Source organism: Crocodylus porosus, unplaced genomic scaffold, assembly GCF_001723895.1.
Source record: "Crocodylus porosus isolate Cpor-Errol unplaced genomic scaffold, CroPor_comp1, whole genome shotgun sequence".
In the NCBI taxonomy this organism is placed as follows: domain Eukaryota; kingdom Metazoa; phylum Chordata; order Crocodylia; family Crocodylidae; genus Crocodylus; species Crocodylus porosus.
In genome coordinates this window covers 78,561,703-78,584,706 of record NW_017728948.1, presented here as the reverse complement: position 1 = coordinate 78,584,706, position 23,004 = coordinate 78,561,703, and the positions used below count along the sequence as shown (strand labels likewise).

General features: G+C 44.5%; 1 protein-coding gene across 2 annotated transcripts in view; it reads right to left on the bottom strand.

The window, feature by feature from the left end:
• SCD5 (stearoyl-CoA desaturase 5) overlaps positions 1 to 23,004 on the bottom strand; it is an 89,651-nt gene that overhangs the window by 29,263 nt on the left and 37,384 nt on the right. The window contains exons 1-2 of one of the 2 annotated variants that reach the window (XM_019553312.1): positions 6,913 to 7,036; positions 4,840 to 4,970 (exon numbers count right to left, since the gene is read on the bottom strand). In XM_019553312.1, coding sequence (XP_019408857.1) covers positions 4,840 to 4,970; positions 6,913 to 6,961 — 180 coding nt within the window. In that variant the 5' untranslated portion in view covers positions 6,962 to 7,036. Of the gene's footprint in view, positions 1 to 4,839; positions 4,971 to 6,912; positions 7,037 to 23,004 lie in introns of those variants that run through there. The other variant, XM_019553311.1, reaches the window with a different exon arrangement.

Below are 23,004 nucleotides of genomic sequence, written 5' to 3'. Positions count from 1 at the left end.
TGGCTAACTATAAATTAAATTGCCTAACATAGGGCACCCCAGTCTACAAATGGTTGCCTGCACTGAAATCTATAATAACATACAGCATGTTAAACAAAAAACATTCAGCAGAGCATGGCCTCTTCTTTCCTTCTTCTCAGTCACTGCCATGGCAGAGCATGGGAGGCATGACACCCGAACAGCAAGCTTCCTTGGGAACGGCAGAAGCAGCATTGCCATTGCATACTTCTGCTTTGTTTTTAGAGAAGAACAGAGAAGACATGACAGCCTGAGATGTCTGCAAAATGGCAAGAATGAGGCAACAACAAAGACAGAATTCATGTTCCATTGGCATGACTGCAGAATACAGTAACCCAAGGAAGACAACCGTCTATGTCCCCATTTTGTGAGTTGAGAAGCTTCTGTTGTCAGTGCTAGTAGAAATCACTGCTTTTTACATCAGCTGCAAATTTTCCAGAGGCTGTAAAGGGAATGCTCCCTGGTGCTGGGAGGCAACCATGTCCCAGAACCAAAGAACCTGGCTCCAGTTCCTCCACAGTAAGAATTTCATCATCCTAAAATTGTGTCTGGAAGATTTCCAGGGCTGCCTTTTTAACCTCCATTCTGTCAGAGAATTAAAAACACAGAGATATGAGGGAGGGGAATTTACACCTTGATGACTGTTGCCACAGGAAAAACTGATATAGATCTTTAGCAATGTAACAGTAACCACTGGAGTCTTGACACCTGTCAGGTGACAAGAGATTTTTGTTTTGCGTTTTTGTTTTTTTTTAACACTAACCCATGTCAAAGGACTGACACTAGGAAATGAAGACTAGGCTCTTGCCAGTGTTCCCATTCCTCACACCTTTCTTACATGATAACAAATGAAAACAAAAGCTTTGGCAAAAGATAAAGGAAACAAAGTCACCTGAATCTCTGTCTGGTGCAAAACTCTGGGACACAGTTGCACTGTTTCCAATGTTTTCGTAAAAGCAAGATACATTGCAGAGAAACCAGAGAAGCTAAAATCCTCCATACTGCTACAAGTGGCAGGTCTAGAGGAACTGGAGTTGGAAGCATGAAGCAGACCAGAGTCTACTTTGAAAAGTTATTTAAAGATGTCAAGAAGATACAAGAATGTCAATGGGAAAGGCACATTTTTTCTAATAGAAACAATCTTCCAAATGAGATTATTGATCACAATGCTACAGATCTGTGTAATAAGGAATGAGGCAAAGCAGGTAACAAGGTCAACCAGCTTTTGTGTCAAAGCATATAACCAGGTCAATGCCATGCTAGTGCATGACATTAACTCATTTGTTGGCCGATGCAATACATATTAGCAAAGTTAGCTGCTTCCCTAAATTAGCAAGGCTGAGCAGAACTGAAGGCAGCTTGCTAAAAATGCAGAAAGCCAGGCTAAAGGAAAATGTATGACAGACCAAAATTGTTTACAGTAAAGACAGAGAGAATCGAAACACTAGATACAGGTGAGGGCATGGAACCAGTAAAAGTGTGGTGCAAGTTGCAAAAACCTCCTATTCTTAGCACCATTTTAAAATCAATATAGGAGTAAAATACCCTCTTGCAGCTGGAGAACAAACTAGTAATGATGATGATGCAGACAAGAGTCTGGGTCTCTTAATCAATTTGCAAAGCAAGGTTTCGCTATAGATCGGCTTGCAAAAATGGAACTAAACAAACTAAAGTGAAATTCCAAATAAGTACTGCAGCTGAGTGCAAGGTAATCACAGCAACATCACTAGTGACTGCCTGATGTTAAGGTAAAAAACAAAGCTTGTTTTATATAGGAAGCTACAAAATGAGTGCATGTAATAGAATCACAATGGCATATCTCTGTATGGATGGATACTACTGAGCAGTGTTTGAAATAGTGACACTAAGGAGCTGCAAGTAGGAGAATGAAGTAAATCTGACTCAAGCGTTGCCCATCTCAGAACCAATGCTTCAGCAGTACAAACTGAGTCACTTACAAAAGCTTGAGAAGTAATTCTACATGGTTGATTGACGAAAGAAAAAAATCTCAGGCTTTTCCAAGAGTAAAAAAAAATGTGTTTGGCTACAGAGAAGAAATGTCTGCATGTGAAATTTCTGCATTCTGAATTGACAAGACTTTGTCTGGAAGACAAAGTGTCATTGTTACAGAGCATGAGGCCAGAAGTGCTAAGTATAGCCTCTGGTCTCCCACAAAAACAGTCTTTCTCAAGATATTTAGGATTCTGTTACAGCTTCTTAGGCAGCCTGCTCTCCATGGCTAGGTACAGAGATTCAAAAAGCCTGAGGATTTAATATGTCATGTGGTTTTCTGTAAATGGCTTAGTTTAGATCAGTAGTGAACACAACACACATTCGTCCTTTGGTGGGGGACGCAAATCTTAAACTGGGTTTCACCATTTTTAAACCCATCTATGTGTGCTGACCTTCTATTCTGTTATGGATATAAACCGGTTTCTGATCACTTATACTGGTAAAAGTATAATGTCTGTACCTGGCCCACATGTCCAATATGACAGAACTGGTTAGAAGTAGCCTTATAGGCACCGGCAGTTATCACAGCAACTTGGAGCCAAAAGCAGTTGCGGTAAATCAGAGCTGTACTTAAGCTGCTAGGGCTTATAGGAAAATGACTTGGACCTGACATTCTGGATTGGGTAGGGGTGCAAAAGTGGCTCGAAGCTACCTTTAGACACCCCACTCACTGACATTTGCAGTGAATACTTCTCAGCCTCAAATGATGGTAAGGCTGACATTCAAGTGTGGAACATACAGTACATAGGAATTGAAGTTCAAAGGGGCTTTTGCATCCCCAACTATCCTGGTTGGTCCAAGATTGCACCAGAAGGATTTGGAAGTAAGTATGAAAGATTACCTCTAAACAATGTCCTTTTCCTCCAATATTTTTTTTTTTTTTTTTTTTTTTGTGTTGAAAGTTGCTCAAAAGATCATCATGCCTTGTAGTGCTTTGCACCAAAGGGACTAAAACCAAACACAGCTCAACATAGTCAAATCAATAGTACTTCAATTGCTTTAACTCAGAGCTGTGCACTCTTTGTACTATGAGGAGATTAGTGTTTTCTAGTGGTGCAGACTCATGTAAGAATTGAACTGTTCCAAGATTGTCACCGATTGGGAACCAGTTCATAATTGTTGTGATTTAGAGTTGTCTGCATGTACACTGCCAAGAGGTCCAAGGAAAACAGTCACCTTTTAGGCACTGCAGTGCTGTTGAACCACAACCAAGGGGTGAAAGTGAGTATCCAGCTCAGCATGCCTCACAGCCAGGAATGTCTGGAGTTTCCCTCGGATTTCTTTAGCAGGGGAAGATCCCAACTGGCTGGAAGGGGCTGTGGCATGGTGGGGTCTGTCCAGACTGCTGCATTCTTGGGGGGAGTATTCTAGGGGATGCCCAAAGTCTCTGCTACAGGCTGCAGCTTTAAAAAGACTTTCCTTAGCCACTCAATTTAAATTCATTCCCTCCCTCCATCCTCTGAGGCTGGTGGGCAGGTGGGTGCACCTTGAATGGTAAACAACCATCAATTGCTGGTTGAGGGAAAACTGAGCCACGGTACAAGGGGCAAACTTAATACCACTGAATGGCTATCAATTCCATTCTGGGTCAATGTGAATCGGCTCATTAGCTGTTAATTGTTCTTCCCCCAAAAGCAGAGGCATCCTCCCCACTCACCTGAGTTGTGAGTAGTACCAGGAAGTTGAAGACTTGGAGCAGGGGCGGTGAGAAGCAGTGAAATGTGGGCTGCCTGGAGAATATCAGATACTAGTTATGGAGAGTTTGATGCTTAGCACATTACTGGTTCACAGAGAACTGGATCAAAAAGTATCTGATTATCCAGATATACCCTTGAAACATTTCTGAAGGTTTTAACCATTCTAAACTGGCCTGAACATCTGGACACTTTTGGTTTAAAGTGGTCTGAATGTTGCATGTGTCTGCACCCTAGGTCATAGAAGAGACTGACTCAAGATGACACTATAGAAACATTCCCAAAGACAAGCAGTGTAGAAGTCATTCAGATGCTTCCATTTATCCTTTGTCATAGCACAAGAATGAGAAAATATCCAGTGAAATGGAAAGGACACAGGCTGAAAGCTGATGAAAAGAAACACTTTCATTCACAGATCATAATTAACCTAGGGAACTTCATGCCATAAGATGTTATTGAGGCCAAGAGCTTATATGTATTAATAATAAGAATACTTACAATTATATACTAAACCAATAATTGTGCTAAAAGCAGTGTGACACCAGCAATGAACCACACCTGGGTTTTCATTCAGGAGACTCAGATGCTATTCCCAATGCTACCACCAGCTGGCTGGTTGACAGCCTCTTCTTCCTCTCCAAACCTCAGCTTCCCCCTCTTTAATGTGGAGATAACAATGCCTTCTCTGTAAAGTTCTTTGAAATCTACCAATGAAACGTGCTATATAAGAGGTAGGCATTTCTTATTAGGACAATAACTAAAATAAAAACATACATATGCCTGCCCTCATTCTTCAGGACAGAAGCCAATCTGTGACTGCCTTACATAGGCATGCAATTGCCCATTATGGAGGTTCTGTGTTGTCCCCTGAAGCTTTGGTACCGATTCCTGATGGATCATTGATCAGGTTTGCTTTTATTCCCAGGTACATACTGACACACAGGTGACGTATGTTTCTGCCTCCCTCCCCTGATTCATCAGTAGCTCCTGCAGAGTGCAACAGATGAACATTCTGGTCCCCTTGATGCTTTCAATAGATAGCAGCCTTACACAGAGACCTTGGAGTCAACCCTGCACAAAGACCAAAGATCACTTTTGACAACCCCATCCCAACCTGAAAAGCCATGGAGTTGGCGAAAGCCAAGAATATCCTCAAAGGCAGCTTGGCTTTGTAGGACCGGTGACTCCACAGACGATGCGCGCCAGCAGTCACACCCAGGGCTGTAACAAGGAAGCAGAAATAGGCTGCAAGACACAAAAAGAAACAAAAACATGCCTCAATATCATGCTTACACCAAGGAGGTGGTTTTCAACAATGTTAAAGAGGATTTCTTCTGTCTTTTCAGGCTGCCTGGGAGACCTCATGGAACAGCGGACAAAGCACTAGGAGCCAGGAGTTCCTTGGGCATGCCACCTCATTTTGTATCTCCTCCCACCCATTTTCCACACAGAGACAGCTAGCTGTTCAGGCTAGCTGCCCTGTTTACAATACCTAGTACAATGAGTTGCTGATGCTGGCTCTGATTGCTAAATGCTTCTGCACTATAAATAATCTGGGAGAAGTGAATGACCATGATGCATCCTATAGCGAAGGAATCATAACTTCACTCAGTGCAGTGGAGTGCACCTTCATTATTCTTGTGTCAGAAGGGAGGAAGCTACTCTCATAACAAGGCATTGTCCTTCCTTCCCCGGACATGGCTTCTATGAGTCTAATTTGTCAACTAATTGAAGAGGTGCCATTTACGCCTCTATAGATAAAAGATTCTGTCAGAGTTTTCATGATAAAATCCTCTATTACCAGGAGTTTATAACTTGAAAATAAAAAGTCTCTGCAGAAACTTGGCATTCAAGATCTCTTAGCTGGTGGGCATTTTCCCTTCCCCCACTTACAAAAATTGGGTGAGGAACTGTTTTGTGAGCATTTGCACTTAGAGCTAGCACAGCAAGAAAGTGGCATGCATTAAATGCTTCAGGTTTTTTTAAAGACTCCTGAAGAAGAACAACAAAAAATGTCCTTGTTAAGGTTTAGATGGTCTTCTATTTGTTTCTAAGCCCCAACAATTCCTCTGTTTTCTTTTAGTTTCTCTTACGAAAAAGCTGTATGGAATTTAATGAGGAAAAATCAACAAGAATAATACTAATGCTACTACTACTAATAAATAAAAGTTTTCTATAGGACTTTTGAGCCATCTTATGGCATTAAACAAGGATATATCTCTGCTGCTGAATTCTGTAAGACAGTTAAGAAATATACACAAAGTACTTCATCCTCTATTAATTTTATAGTGTAATTTCTATAAAACCCTATTACATTTCAAGAGGCTTGAACTGCTTCTACCCCCCATTAAATCCCATACCACTTTTCTACATAAGGGCCATTCCTCTTTCCCACATACTCAGCGGCCAGTTTCCATGGTGACCTTCCCTCTGTCTGAGAAGGGGGGGAAGGGGCTCTATTGTGAGTGCAGCAGCTCCTCTCTTGGCAGGGTCCCTGCAGAGAGATTTGATGTAGAAGGCATCAGGAAGGAGGGGAAATTATTCCCTCGTATTTGTTTGTGGTAGCTGACAGAAGGAGAGTTACTAGGCATTTCAACACCGCATCGCTGCTGTGTCCAGGCAGAGCCAGTCTTGAGAAAGCCCGTTCCCACCGACTCCTTCTCACAAATGCTGAGCATGTGGTCATGACCAACCCAATGTGGTCTAGGGAACGGTCCAAGGGACTGGAAGTCAAGAGAACTGGGTTCCTTCGGGTGTTGTATTACTGACCAGCTCTGTGAGTTTGGACATGCCAGCTCACCTTGCCTCCGTTTCCCATCTTAGCTTTGTGTGTCCTGTCTATTTAAATTAAAAACTCTCTGGGTAAGGTGCTGTCCCTTACTGCATGTTTTTGCAGCAACTTGCAAAATGGGGCGTGTTCTTTGTTATGGTCTTTAGATGACATTGTCATACAAATAACAGTAAAAGGAAGAGGGGGCAACTCAACATTAAAAATACATCCCAACCCCTGCCAATCCTGACAGCAAGAGAGAAGACTGCACACTAACCACACCAAAAATAAAATCGTTTTTATGTACTGGGAAAGCATTTCTATGAAGCTGATACTTTCAATATCTGCTCTTTTTCGAGGGCCATGAGGTTTAATGACAAATATTTTGGTTTGTGCATGGAACACAGGCTAATTTACCAATGTTAGGGCTGGAATTTAGTGCCGCAATAGTTGCTCTCAAAGCCATCCCTGGTGGAATATGCTTTTATACCTTCAACATGATCCCTAGCTGCACCCTGTAAATTGCTTGTTTAGTTGTTGCTTTTCACTGGCTTGGATGGGTCACTTTTGTAACTAACTGGTTTCCCTTTCCCTCTTTTCTTCAACGTCTTAGTTGAGCTGCAAAAACCACAGAGGAAATGTTATATTTGAAAGGAAGTGTTTTTACTGATATTAAAAAAAAAAAATCTACAGATAGATCCTGTTTTGCCTTTCCCTAACACATGCCTTGTTCCTCTGGTCTACGTGGGGATTGTCAGGAAAGTCAACCCAAACTACTAAGGGTCTGCATTTCAAGTGGGTTATTTAAACCAATTTAACCCACTCTGTGGATGCTGTTATGCAGAATTAAATTGGCTCTGATCCAGTTCTAAAACTGAAGTATGGTCACTCCTAATCTGTATTTATTTTTAAAGTTGATTGCTTAAACCTCATTACGCTCCAGTGTGGATGCTCTCATTTAGAATTAATGTGGTTTTAATTCAGTTTAGCTTATTTCATTACAACATATGCTTTAAAACTTGGCTAAATGAGCCCAAAAGCTCAGCATTGAGCCTAAGGCAGCTCGGGTTTTATGAGCTGCAAAAAGCTTTCTGCTTTTTTAAATTTAACAAAAGGTTTTCCATTCACTTTCCTGACACTATGAAACTAGCATTGCTGCTGCATACAGCGTACCCACTAACAGACTAAAACCTTAACAGGGCAAAACTTTTGGTCCAGGTGAAAAAAAATATACAAGTACTTTGCGTCTCAAATTCTCTTTTAGAAAAATAAAGGTTTTATTTACAAAAGTAGACTTCTATTTGTTTCTTTGTTTTCTTTTTCTAACAACAGCAAACAGAAACTATTTCTGATGACAGAATGAGAACAGAGATCTTTCTTGTGTTAATTTGAGTCATTCCCCCATTTATTTCCTGATGTCATTTCCTTTGATTTTCTTGGTATTATCTCCCGTATCTGAATTCATTAGTAATAAATACTGCGTATGCCAAGTTGTTTTACCTTGTAACAAAAAGGAGACCAAGAGAAAAGGCTGTTAGAATAATAATACACTTGAGCTGCTCATATGCTGAGACAGTTGGAGTGAAATTGAGGCAAATACTATTATATAAATACTCTGGACCCTTATTCAAAAGCAAAAATCCACTTAGCCTCCAAAATTCAGCTGTCATTGTCTATAGACTCTCAGTGTTTCTCAGAAATATTTATTTCACAAAACAAATTCACAATATAAACTTAAATGGGCAAGTTCCAGCATTGTCTCTGTTGTCTACCAAGGACTTTGTCCTACGTGGAATAGAAATGTTTAAGGTACCTGGTTTTAGTCTATGTTGTTTTTCAAAAGAAAAAGTAAAGAGATTCTATCAACATGAGGTGCTTTTGTTTTTATATTACTAAGAAAATTAACATGCATTTGTCCCTTAACTAAGAAAGTTAAATGTGACCTGTGCCCTGCATTTTCTCCCCACTAGAAATAAGCATCCACTGCTGAGTGTTTACTTGCCTATTAGTGTCAGTATCCCATAAAACATTATACCCACCACTACATCCTGCTGTACAGTGACATGGAGATAAATCAGAAATATTAGTGAAATGGATGAAATACAAACCATCTACATTCACAAACTCTAAAGGTCATTCATGATACAACCTGAAAAAAAAAAATACAAAAAATATTTTAAAAAAACCCTACTGTAATTGTCAATGAACCGAATAGTCACAGCACAGAACACTGTAATATTAAAGGTAACGCAAAAATGACAAGTTAATTTGCTTTCACGCAGGCACCCTCATTGAAGTCAATGGGCCAAATCAACTTCCGCAGTATTACACCAGGGATGGATTAACCCCAAAGTACTTGCATATTGTACAAACCACCCTAGCACTAATTCTGACTCTAAATTAGTTCCATTTCTCAAGTAATGAGTCAAAAGTTTCTTATAAGGCACCATAACCTATTTAGCCTAATAGAACATAAAAATCTGATGTAAAAGCACCAACTATTGTCCACTACTATTAGACAGCTATCTTCCTAACATTCAGCCAGCTTCAGTAACTGAAATGGTCTTAAAGACAGCCAATCTCTCCCCTTCAGACCAACCTGATGATAAGCAAAGGCATAGGAGTGGAGGAGGGAAGGCTCTGGCTGCGGTACCAGCAGCATTTTGCTTTTTTCTGGGTCCATCAGCTCCCCCTGCCCTCCTGGTAGGCAAGAAGGAAGTGAAATTAATTCCAGGCTACCATCCCCATACCAAGACAGTGACTGATGGGACTCTGGCCATCTCCTCCTTCTTGCCTATATCACATGGGGATCATGAAGGGCAAAGGCAGCCTTCACTTGTCCTAAACTCCAGCGCACCTAAAAGAGTAGGACTGTGGCTCACCACAACACACGCAGTAAGAAAAGCAGTGCTTGGTCCTTGTCACAATTAACATCTGAGTACAGTTTCTAAGAGAAGCTGAAAATTAGTGAGGAAGGAACAGATACCAGAGGGAGGAGGTTTGGACTGTTGCACTGGAAATGCTGAAATAATGACATCAGCAGCAGCTTTCAAACTTCTTTTAACAGGCTTAATCCAAAGCCCATTAGATGGGCTTCAAATAGGTCCTTTGTGTGTAAAATCAACCCTGCAGTGATGGCTGATGATGGCTCTATTTCTTTACAGATGACAGGGCAGTCCCTGGGATAGTCTCTATCTTTGAGCCCAGCACCCTGTGCCCCTTGGATACGATTCACGGAGAATCCATATCTGCTCCGTGGCTTCTGACCAAGTACCAGCGTGCCTGGCAGTGGCTGCTGTGGCTGAGGCTTAGTAGGGTTCAGAGCCCTGATTTGGCAAAGCTTTAAAGATAGGAACATACTAAAATGATGTAAGCAGCACCAATGTCTTCTGAGGCTTGTTCACATGCTCACAGTTAGGCACGTTCTAATATATGCAAAAAGTGGACATCTCTTTGTTCCTGAGCAAGCTAGAAAAGTTAATTGAAAATTGTATCATCCTTCTCATATAACATTGTACTGAGAATAACTATAAAATATCAGACCAGTGAAAAGGATGACTCCAGAGTCGTATCCCCACTACAGTTTTTTTTGCAGCTGGCTCTGCAGTCCTGTTTTAATTCTTTGCACATGTCTTTTTAAAGAAGGGACTGGGAGTCCTCTTATAAAACCCATTCTGCCATGTACTGCAGATCAACCTAACAGAGCTTAATACCAAGAAAAGTGAGTGGGGTGGAAGTGTCATTAACGGCAACTTTCCATATGGCCCAAATGATTGCAATTATAGGAAGACATTTGTACCAGACAGAAGAGCACATGGCGTATCTGGCGTAATAATGCACAAATTATTTTGCAGTATTATTTGGGATCCTGGCCCTATTTTATGACAGGACATGAGTGTTGGGACTGGAAACAGACATCATTTTGAGCCTTCTTAACACTTCTTAGGGCAGCAAAAGCAAATAAATGTTCATCCCCTTCTGTCGTGTCACAAATGTCCAAATTTGTGGCTGTGACAAAAGGTTTTATTGTGGCAAACACCTATTTGCTATGTGGCAGGAAAGCGCAGGCAACCCAGAGCACCCCACGCTCTTAAGCCACCTGAGGCAGGCACTGCTGGGGCTTGAGGGGCCCAACCCTCCATGCCCCATGAATTTTCATGCAGGATAGGGCTCCTCTAGCCCTAAGATTGCCTGCTCAGCTCACCTCACATACAGAGAGGGGTCCCTCTGGAAACTGGGAAACCTGGGGTTCCCCACTAATGGAGACATGCTCCAGGCAATCATTGGACATGTCTCTGGGGGTGGGAAACATCAGCTTTCCCCACTTGCAGAGACATGCCCCAGAGATTCCCGGGCATATGACTCTAAACAGGGAACACATCACCACCCCCTGTTTTACATGATCAGTGTGTGGGTCAACAGGTGATAACAACAGGGCTGGCTCAGACTGACTTTGTTGGTTAAGTAGGGCCTGGGGGCTGGACCCTAGGGTGCTAGGGAAGCTGAGGGCCCCCTCAGGTAGGGCTGGGGACAGGAAAGGGCTGCAGGTTGGGAATGAGGGGCACCAGCAGGGCTGGGGGAAGCCCTGTGGGTCAGGTACAGGTCACACTGCCAGAGCTGGGACAGGGGCCTGCAGGGAGAGCCAGCAAGGCTGGCAAGGGGCAGGGCAGGGGTGTGCAGGTGGGCAGCCTGGGCCATACGCCAGGGACAGACATTCAAAAAGCCTGAGCCTGAATTGATTCAATCTTCACAAGTTAGTCTAACCTGCCTACGTTGAACTGGTTTGCAACTACACAGTCATTCTCTCTGGACTGAGAAAATGCAGGTACATGCCTGCAGTGGCTCAGACTAGAAGTGGGGGGAAGCTAGGACAGCCCTCCCCTCTCTTCCACACTGCTGAGCTGAGGGGGGGGGGGCATAGCTAGGCCCCCTGGGGATGCTCTGATTAGGGAGGGGTTCTTCCCCCTCCATTGACAACAGAGCATTTATCAGCTCTGTTATCAGCATTAATCAGCCCAAAAACAAAAGACCCTTTAATTAGTTCAAACTCTTCTTAACTTTTTCCAAGGAAGTAATGGAGAGACATTATCAGCTACCTGTTGAATAGCTCCAAAAAGCCCTAAGTGGACACTGTCCTGTCTGCCTTACACCGACACATCTCAGCATTAGTGGCTATGGTCCATGGTGGCTATGGTCCATGCTATGGGAGCGGGAAGGGAGTGGATTCCTGCCTGAGCAGGGAGTGATGAGTGGGGATGGGGCACAGGAAGCCAGGCAGACACTGCTGCACCTGCCGTCTCTGCTGGAGCTCCAGCCAGGGAGCAGAGGGGAGGGGCCAGCCCCGCTGGGAAGCAGAGAGCACCACCCAGTGCTGCAAAACATCTGGGATGCTGGGGAACTCTGGTTTAAGTTAAACCAGGAAGGCGTCTGGGACAGACATTGCATATACCAGTTTGACCCAAATCAGTTAAGTCAGGTGAACATTCAACTAGTTTTATCTCAAACTCCTTTCAGCCATTTTCAAACTGGTTTATGTACACTGAATGTCTCTTCTGTTACAGGTTTAAACCAGTTTCTGATCACTTGAACCAGTTCATATGTAATGTCTGTCCCTAACCATACGGATTAGAGTGAAACACAGCTGCTGGTCAGCAGCCCTCCAAGACCCAATCACCTAGCTTTGGGCTCCTGAGCTGGGTAATTGGTAGGGATAGGCTTAATATGCAGAGCCCAGGGCTTAATTTTATGGGCTCGCCCCAGGGTCCAATCCACTCCAATCCCTGGACAAGCAGATAAAGATGGTGGGAGTAGGGCTGGGGACAGCAGGACTGGGGAGCTGCTATTTTTTATTCTCTCTCCTCAAAGGGCTGGGAGAGAAGCACACAGTGGGAAGCTGCTGCTTTTTTTGGTCCTTTCTTTTTCTTCCCCAAGAGCCAGGGGAGAAAGCAGCAACACATAGGAGGCTGCTGTTACTGACTCCTATTTAGAGCAGGGGGCAGTGGAACAGACACCCTGGGAAACTATGAACTTTCCAGTATTGGAGGTATTCAAGAAAAGGGAGCAAGTGGAGGGTGGGAGGGGACTGCAGGTCTGGAGTGAAGGGCACTGGCAGTGCTGGAGGGGTTGTGGCTTGGAAGTGAGGGGCAACAGCATGGGCAGGGCAGAGCACTGCACAAAGCAGCAGGGAGGACAGCTGCCGTTGGATCTGCATCCTGGTACAGTGCAAAGCTGCAGCTGGGAAGAAGCAAGTGGCGGGTAGGCAGAGGCTGCAGGTCAGGAATGCAGGGTACCAGCAGGGCCAGGGGGGTCTGTGGCTTGTGAGTGAGAGCCACAAGCATATCAGGGCTGCTCAGTGCCACAAAGCAGAGGGGGAGGGGGGACAGCCACAGCTGGACCCATCTCCTGGTAATGATGGGAGGAGAGGGAGTTCTGATTTTCCATGATAAGAAAATCAAACACCAAAATATAAAGGTATTTAGAATTAATTTTCTTATAATGACTGAGGCACTGGTAAGCTTCCAAATTGCTTTAAAATTGTAAAACTATCAATAAAACTTTGTGTTCAACTGATACTTATATAGTGGTGCCTCATTTTAATCACGGAAAAAAACATGGATTTGGGGGGGTTTCCATCAGAAAATTTGGGGATTTTAAACAAAGAAAACCAGGATCTCTGATTATCATACATTAACACCTGGTATTCCCAACCTCCATATTTAAAGAATATCAGGCTAGGTACTTTCCTTTGAGTCCCTCTCAAGCGGCCTTCTCTCTAGCCTATCATTAATGGAGGCAGAACTACTGCTAAAAGCAGCAGCTGCTGGGCCCTCTATCTTATACTGAGATGTGTTCTTATTACTACAAAGGAGGAGGCTATTTCTGTGACCAACGGCTTCATTAAACATCCATCTTAATTATGCTACAAAATTAGAATGAAAGATAACTGGAAACAAAGTGAATAAATTCACTACATTAAGGGATATTGATTTTCCCTGTTCATTTATTATTCATTTCCTTTTCTGTCTTGGATATTAGACAGAGCAACAGAGAGACACACAATACATGACCAGATTCTCAACTGAAAAACTGAAGTTGCTCCACTGAAGTCAATGAATTTACCTGAGAAACTGACCCTTGGACTTTATTCGATGTAGCACAGAAGTGAAAATTTTGTGCTGTTCTGACATGACATCAAACACATTAACTTTAAAGTTAAATGAATAACACCATTAAAACAACAAACTGCCTTCCAGCCTGTTAAGAACGACCAATGTGTTCCCCCTGCCTTCATATGGTTCCCTTCATCCCAAGGGCTGCCCCAAAGCACTTTAAAAGACACAGACCTCTCCCATCACCATTTATGTGTACTTAAATGAAATTGATAGCTTTCCATGAGCGGATTTTGCTGCACATTTTTCACAGGAATAGCATCACCCATTACTAACATGAAGCTGCCCCAGAGCAGATTGTGGTGTTTCTTTAGCAATTACAAGACAAAAAGAACCTAGGAAGGCTGCACAACAGTTTAGGACAGGAAGTGATTGCTTCTCAGCCTCTTGTAGGCTAAGATCAAGTGTAGTGGTATCCAACTGAAAACAGAGGAGGGTTTATGCAGATGTTTATTCAGATGGCGATGAGACCAGGACACCGGTCTCACTTGAGCATTTCAGTTAGCAGACAGTTTAAAGATAAAAGTAAAGGAAAGGATGTGCCATAGGAACATGATTCTGCAGAGGTGCTCAGAGCTTGTATCTTCCAGGAAAGTCAGGGCAGCTGAGAATCCTCAGCACCTTCTAGAAACCAGGCCATGGAGAGCAAATTCTAAGCCATACAGTTATGTGGGGATTTCCCATTACTTTCACTGGGTTCAGAAAGTGGCCCTAAATAAGACTCAATAGACAACAGCTTTCTTCTTTCTGCCCTCTCAAGCTTCACAAAAAATGGGATTATATGCCTAACTCCTAACCCCAACCCCATTCAGTAGAAGGCTGAAAGGAGGGAACAAGAGACCCATGCGGCACTGGGGATCTTGGTGTCAGAAATCCTGACATAGAAACCGTTGCCTATTGACTGACCAGTTTGCACATTTACCCTGTAGCTTTGCAATGAGGTAGTGATACTGGCATAAATGTTATGGATACAAAATCTGAGGGCTTAAATATCACAGGAAAATAAACTCCTCAGTTGCTCAAAGACTGGAACAAAAGCAAATCCAGGCAACCAAATATATTTTCCAGGGAGATAAGATATAGGGGGTATGTATGGGAAATCAGGTCTATGCCCCACCTGACTTCCAAATAGCTTGAGAAGGCAAACACTTAGTGTCAAGACACAACTCCCAACCCTTCCTTTGCAGAATAGATTACAAACTCAATCTGAATCAGCTCCTGAACTATTTGATTTTAAATGAAGTACCTAAAATAATTATCGTTGCCGCAGTAATTACATGAGGAGATAGGAGCCATTTATCTATCTTGCTAATTTTCTGAGCTAGTTTGAGACATGAAAAAGGATTAAATATAGAGGAAATCTCTGCTATTAGCAATTTCCCCTTATTCAGATAGCTCCCTATCAGATCTGTAATTGAAAAAGGCTCATAAGTAGTAGTCAACAGAAAGGTTATATGTTGCAATATGTTTGAAGAAGGAAAAAAGCAATTCTTGCTAATAAAACAGGGGTGATGTGTAGGGATGCATGCAGGTGCACACGTACCCCTGAGCATAGCAGTGCACCCCCTGCAAAAAGGCACCACCAACACTGTCAGCAGCGCCTGTGGGCTGTTGCCGCTCACCACCCTGATGACAATACTGCTGGCGGTGTCTGCAGGTGTTCAGCAATCCCTGCTGGCTGCCGTCACCGCTGCTGGTAGCATCTGTGGGTGGTTGCTGACCCCAGATCAGTGCTCGCCACCCATCCCTTGCCACTGCCAGTGCCGGCGGCACCTGTGGGATCTCCCTGCTCACCACCACCATGCTCCCACAACCGCACTCCCGCCATCGCCAGTGCAGCCGTGCTCCTCAGCTACTGGAGGCACATGCCATTCATGTCTAGAATCAAATCATTCCCCATACATTAACAATGAAACAATTTTATTTGAGGGTGGCTGTTTGCACCAGGGAAAAGTGCCTTTAAAAAATGCCAACCTAGCCTTTTGCATTTATTTTCTGAGCCGATTTCCCCTATGTGCTGACTTTACAAACAAAATAATACTTTTTTATAAACAAACTTGCTAGCCATTCAAACTTAACCTAATATCTGAAAATCCAGCTGTGCTCACTCACTCCCTCTCAGTTTCACACTTTATCACAGGTCATTGCCAGCATCAGAGATTCTGGAATCAGAGCATGAACAGCAATTTTGTTGATGATGTATGAGATGCACTAGAGCACGGCTTGCTTCCCCTCAGCTTAGTAAGTGCTGTAGTAGCAAGAACACAATAGGTGATCATGGCAGCCAATGAAGGAGATGTAGAATGGCCAATAGAAGCTGGCACTATCCTAACTTTACACTCATTTTGGGCCAACAGTTCCATAGTCCAGTTGGTAAAAAGATATGTACTGGAAATAGGATTTGTCTTAAAAGACACATAGGCTGCTTGTACATTCCACAGGGGTTTACTTCAGTTTAATTCCCCCTAAATTGAAGCAGTGGGTTTTTAAAAACCCTGCTTCAATTTAAACCAAATAAACCCCTGTAGCATGTACACAAGGGTCAGGCCTGATCCTTACCTGCCTCTCTGGTGGCAAGGGGGGCAAAGGTGAGCTGCCAATGGACTGAGCAGTCCCCGAGCTGGAGGGAGCGGGGAACTAGCGCTTCCCTCCACAGCAGCGGCAGTCCACCCCCAGGTGGCATGTACCTGCAGGCACCTGGCCCTGGTGGTCCTGGGGGCGGGGGGGACTGCAGCCATGAAGGGAAGCACGAGGCCCCCACGCAGTTCAGGCAGGTAAGCTCCAGGGAGAAAAAAGAAAAAAAAAAAGATCAGGCTCCCCGTTTTTCTTTTTTTTTCTCTTCAGAGTAGCCTGCCTGCACAGGCTGCAGCCAGGCTGGTTGCACAGTCCCTGAGCTGCACAGTGACCCGTGCTTCCCACCCTGGCTATAAGGTAGCAAACTAAAACACCTTGGACATGTTTTATTTTACGATATCCAAAAGCCATTTAACATGCAATACACCACTGACAGTGTAAACAGCAGCACCATTAACATGCAATACACCGCCGACAGTGTAAACAGCAACACCATTAAAGCAGTGTAAAAGAGCATTTAAGCCACTTTAAAAGCTAATTTTGTGCCATATACAAAGGCCCACAGTTCCCGGGCATAATCCTTTCCACTACATTGTACTAACTGGGAGTGGAGCTGGTAGAGGTGCTGAATAGACAAGGAGCATCATCTGCAGCCTAGGCTAAGGTTTGATGAGGTCAGCAGAGAAGATAAATCTTAGAGCACTGCTATTCCAGAATCCAACCTACACTTCCCCGATGCCAAAGCCAGCCTGCCCTGGCCTGGGTCCCCTACTTGTCATGCACACGTACCTCTCTCTGGGCAGATGAAGAAGAAACTGGGAAAGGGACATGCATTGGCATTGTGAATCAGCTGAATGGATGTAGCCTTCTGCACTGGAAATGATGTTACCTTTTGAGTGGTTCATATGTGTTGATGGCTAGATTCTTTCCAAAAGCTCAGCGTGCACAGACCTTCTAAAGAGCTCAGCTCACCATAAATACACCAAGTACCCTGGTGTACTTAACACCAAGCATTCATGAATCTGGCCTCATGCAACACTCTCATTATTCTTCATCTCACCTGGCAGACAACTAAGGGAGCAGTGGGTGAAGTGGAGGAAATGGCTGTGTCCAGTCCCAGATGGGAACAAGGAGTGACATTATGAAGCCTACTGATTTAGCACATCTGTGATTTCTTCTTTGTTCCATGTTGAGCATGTGGCTTTTTACTTCTAAACATTTCATTTGTCTACCCCAGAAACGACACTTCAATGAGCAACTCCACTGCCCTCTTTCTTTTCCCCACCAGCCTCCCCATATCTGCTTTCACACAGACACGCTTGGGACCACTTTTATAATTGGCTGAAAAGGAAAAGAAGCAAATGAATGTGAAGTCCTGCCTGAGATGTAGATGGTGTCACTAAGACTGCAAAGTTCTCCAATGTGTCACCACCCCTCAGCCAATGTTTGACGGGCTTCATGCAAAACAACAGGGGTTTCTGCAATCAACAGTGCCTGTTAACTTGATGCCTAATATAAAAAAATAGTGTTTTAAAATCTGCTTTCAAATCAGGATGCATCCTATTAGTGTTATGCAGATAGCATCCTCAGCCTGACCACCAATAAAAATGACAGTGACTAGAATTAATATATAGGTTTGCAGAGACCATCTGTACTGCAGAATATGAGAAAAAAAAAAATCAAGACTCCCTTTCTAGAGCATCAGAGTTGGTCTTAGCTACTTCAGACAAAGGTTTGTCAGTTGCCACTGTGTCCCCTATGACCAGAAGTTATGCTCTCCGCAGTGCTGAACAAAAGGTCAGGGGACAACATGCATTCCATGGCCCTGCATAGCCAAGGGATGCAGCTCTGGGGTTGAACTTGCCTCCTGCAGTTTGCTTCCTATATTTTATTGATCCTTAATCTAAGCTTCACCTCTGGTCAGGTTCAGTTTTGTATTGCAAGGGCTCTTCCTCATTTCAGCAGTTCTGAGCAGAGAGAGGGAAACAGATATCTTAATTTGGCTCAGAGTTACCGCTACCTCACTGGAGATTTTGCCCTCTCTTTGACTTCAGCCAAGGCAGTCAGATTAGGCCTCAATGTAATAAAGGCCTCAGTGTGTCAAAGAAGAAAACATTCAGCTAGCAGCTATGTTTTCAAGAGTGGTGCCTGATTATCTGTTGACAGGGTGAAGCACTTTGTACCAAGGTTGGAAAGTAGTCAAGGACCTGTATCACTTTCTCAGTACATAATGATAATTGGGCATATGCTACCTTGAGTTAGGCACCCAAAAAACAGGGGCACTTTTTAAATCAGATCTTGATGTAAGCACAAATAAGAATGTAATAATTCAAACAAAATATGCTTCCCAGTTCGTGTCATGCCAACACCTACAGTCCATGCAAACTATCATGACAATTCCACTGTGTTCCCCACAGGCTTTGCTTCTTCAGTAAAAAAGGTGAGGAAAATGATAACAGAAGATCATTTCCTTTCTCTTTTATAACAAAATTCTCCTTAGCAGCTCCTGAGGGAAGTTAACTAGCCTCTGTACTTCAGTTGCACTCTTTGCAAAATGGAGAGAACAAGCATTATTGCAGAGGAACTACACTATAAGGATACTGCTCTGGAGAGGGTACTATACTGTAATGGTTGGGGCTGGTAACAGATGAGCACTGACTGGCACAGGGGGATGGAGAGTGATCCATTATCCATAATAAGCTTATGCACTACTTAAGATGGGTTCTGTCCTGCCCATACAACTACAGAAGGGAGGACGATAGATGTTTTCTTTTTACATCCCCTTATAAGCTAGCCAGATGTTGGATCTGTGTGTGCAGGGGTAAGCAGGCATTCCACACCCACTACTCCACCCAGGGTTGTGTAGGGGGTGGTCAGAGATGGGTCAAGCCGTCTCTCAGATAAGGTGGGTGAGCTGGAATGGAACTGTAGCTTCCTTAACCACAGATCTTCATCAAGGCTGCTCCTGGAGAGCACAATACCATGCCAGTCCTCAGTCACTCGTCTCCTTGTGGCACAACCCTAACCTATGTAAGAAGAGGAAGGGAATTTTGTTCTTCAGTTAAATATTTTGCATTCAAGTCCTTGATATGCATCCTGAAAATAGAAGTTGTTGTGGAAAGGAGATAGCCCCAGTTTCTAGTGTCTTGTCCTGAACCAAGGGTCTCACAGCACACCAATTCTCCCTCTTGTAGAAAAGAACTAGACACAGCTCCCTTTAGAATCCATCAGGGCTTTGCAAAGCATCAGTCACCAAGGCTTCCCTTAAAAAGTGGTGCCAGACCCCCTCCTGGCCTTCAAAAGCAAAGGTTGCAACCTCCCCTTCCCAGCCTGCACCCATCTTTCTACAGTGAATTTGCAATTGGGACCTGCTCTCTCTTCAGTTCTCTACCAGGTCATCCCTGAAGTCCAGGGTGAAGCCCTATGCATGAAGGAATAATGAATGGGTCTAGCACAGGTGGGGGCAGGAGGAAGGCTGTACTTTAGAGAATCAGCACATAGAGCCTTTTGAAATCCCATTTTTTGACATCTTTAGGCACCTAAACATCCTTAGTCCCTCAGGGTTAGATCTCATTCCACTTACTACGAGGTCCACCCTCCGGCCACAGGATTTACACTGGTATGTGGGGTTACAAGATAGAGAGCAGAAGCCAACATGCAAGAGAGCCAGGGTTTGGAAAGCCAAGGCCCTGAAGTTTCACATGCAGCCTGATCCACAGCACAGAAGCCAAGGCAGGAGCTTTGAAACTGTCTGACAATAGATTGTCTCATGCTATTAACAAAAAGCCCATGTACACCTGCAGTTAAAAGAGAATGTGAGGGGAAAATATGAAAGGCAAAAGGTAACATATAAAGCAAAGAAGGCTGAAAAGAAATCAAGGGGAGGAGTAGGCAACACGTCCCTTGTGTATTAAGCAAAAGGCTTTCTTTTTTGTTCAGCATAGGAGGTGATGGCAAACCCATAGGAGGGCTGACAGACGGGTTTGTGGAAGGGGGTACCTGCATGTGGATATGAAGAGGATGCTTTTCATGTACTGAGAGAAAACGCAGGGCCACACAGCTGACAGTTGGATGTTATTAGGGAAAGGGGAGGATGGAGAGGTTCTGTACAGCCATTTCCTGAAAGCCAGTGTTCAGTTCAAAGGCACTCCTGTCTTGATTACAGAGTCAATGCTGCAGGGATCAGCTGTTCCACTAAGTGTTTGGCCTGATGCCATCTCTCCAGCAGGAAGCAAAAGTGTGCGACTGTGGCTGTAAATGCAACTGTGCATTCACCCCAGGACTTTGCAGCCTGCAAGGGAGAAAACTTTACCTTCTATCCCAACACATAAGATTCATCCTTGTACCACATAAGGTGATGGAAACCAACCACAAAGTTATTTCACATACTGTGTGGAATACTTCTGTGGCTGCTTTCATGTTTTGTTGAGCCCGAACACATGATCAAATTTCTATTTAGGATACAATTAACAAGTTAATCATGGTCTGAGTGTACTGTCTACCAAGGGCCTTACAGTCAGGCCCTCAGATACCACTGCATTTGCTCTGAGAAGAACAACCATGGCATGTGTGGCAGGCCAGTAGGGGGCGCTCCTGCGTTGAGCCTCCCACCTCCCTGCACCCGACCACCTTCCAGGCTCCGAATGCCTCCCTAGGGGCGCCTCGCGTCCGGCTGACCCCCTTCCTGGAGCACACTCGTTAGCCTGGGGGTAACGTAAGCTGCCACCACCCCGAAAAGGGACTCTCTTGACCCTGTGTCCTCAGGGAAGCACAGGCCTAATAGTCCTAGGGGTACTCGACCCAGTACAGGCACTTGGGGCACTTCCCCAAGTCGGGGGCCAAAAAGGAAAGTCTCCCTTAGCCCACAGACCTAAGAGGCCTCTTAGGCATAATTTAGACCCACCCCTCAATAACTCTCCTACACTGGTCACAAAGGAGAACTTTATTGATTACAGGGGTAGGGTAAAAATAGGGTACAAAATAGAGCAATATCATAGAAATCCCATACAGCAAAACAGTCTGGCTGAGGTAGCCTTTTGATCACGCATCTGAGTTACTGCCAGCTATATCTCTAATCAGATCTCGAGTAGCTTACTCACAAGCAACATCCAGAGGCTGTTGGAGATTCCCTCTGGAGGCAGGCTGTTCCCAGCTCATGACTTATGGGGGAGAAAGCCAGTTTTAGATGGTAAAGCTCCTCTCTAAGTCTGAGTCCCCCGCATGTCTGCTGCCCTCTCCTCCTGGGCAGTCTTAACTTGTATAGCCCCTGCGACCTCATTCACCTGGTCCAATGGAGGCCAGAACCTGTTGGCTGTCGGCCAACCAATTTGAAGTACATCACTGGTTGCTGGGCAGACTCTAGCCCACCAGGTAGAAGCCCCTCACCCAGGTAGCCGATACCAGTCACGTAGGCAGAGGGAGCAGGTTCCCCCCTCCCTCAGGAATGCAGCCAGCTCAGGTTACCTAAAGAGACAGGGTAAGGGTGTGTCTTCTCTGCTGTGCCCATCCTAATCACACTGTCCCAGAGCAGAGATTTTGAGGAGAAACAAAGGTGGCTTCCTGCCACACTATGCATCTTGCCTTTACCAAGCAAGGGCACTCTAGCAGAGAAACAGAGTATATCTTTGCAAAGGCCACCAAAATACCCCGCAGTATAACCTATTACAATACAAGAAGAAAACCCTCACTGACTTCACACCCTTGGTTGTCACCTTCCATCCCACACATGAATCAATAAGAAGTATCATCCAAACAATTAGAGCTTATACTCAAAAAGGACCAGACCGTGAGAGAAATATTCCCAGCTGTCCCCTCCCACCGCCACTGCAATTCCTGGCCCTCAGGCAGTTCCCTAACTTTGCTCAACTCATCATGAGAAGCAAACTCCTCACTGATCAACAGAGACCTAAGGGACCCAGCCCTACCTTAATAATACATGCAAAATGCAAAACCTGTTAACTCGTTTTTGCTGCTACAACAATCAACACTCCCCACAACAAAATCATCAGAATCCAAGGATCATATATATGTCAAGCCCAAAATGTGGTACACCTCACCCAGAGCACCAAATGCTCTCATGGCAATTACGTGGGTAAAACCAGACAAAAACTATGCACCAGAATGAATGATCATCAAAAGAAAATAAAGGACAGAGACACCAGAACACAGGTAGGAGAATATTTTTCACACAAAACCCACTCCCAGTCTGACCACAGTTCTCGTGGCCAAGGGAAATTTACAAAATGCCTTCACAAGAGGAGCCTGGGAAAAAAAATTCATTAGCCTATTGGATACTGAAGCCAAGTATGGACATTCAAGAAGCCCAAGGCAAATGTGCTCTAAGTATTGCACTTTACTCAAAGAACCCTAGATTAGGAGTGAACAAAACTGATGTTCGCTGGGGGGAGGAGGAAACACGACATGGAAGCTGCCTGCACCGGCCAAGGCCAGCAGGCTGGGAGCGCCTCCTACGAGGCTGCTGGAGTGACCCCTTTCCCGAGCCCCACCAGCAGGCAGCTGTCAGCAGTGGCTGGGGGTGGGAGGTAAGAAGGGTGGGGAATAGACTACCTTGCTGTGCAGGCTCCCCCCAGCTTGCTGGCTTGGGGGCAACCAAGCCAGGTCCACATGGCAGTGGGCTCCATTCCTACCCCTGCCCCCAGTTCCCAGAGCAGAGAAAAGTGGTGTAGCCCCAAGCTTCAGCTGGGGGAACAGAGGCCCCTTGCCATGCAGATCTGGCCTGCCCCCTCCCCCCCACGACATGAGCCAG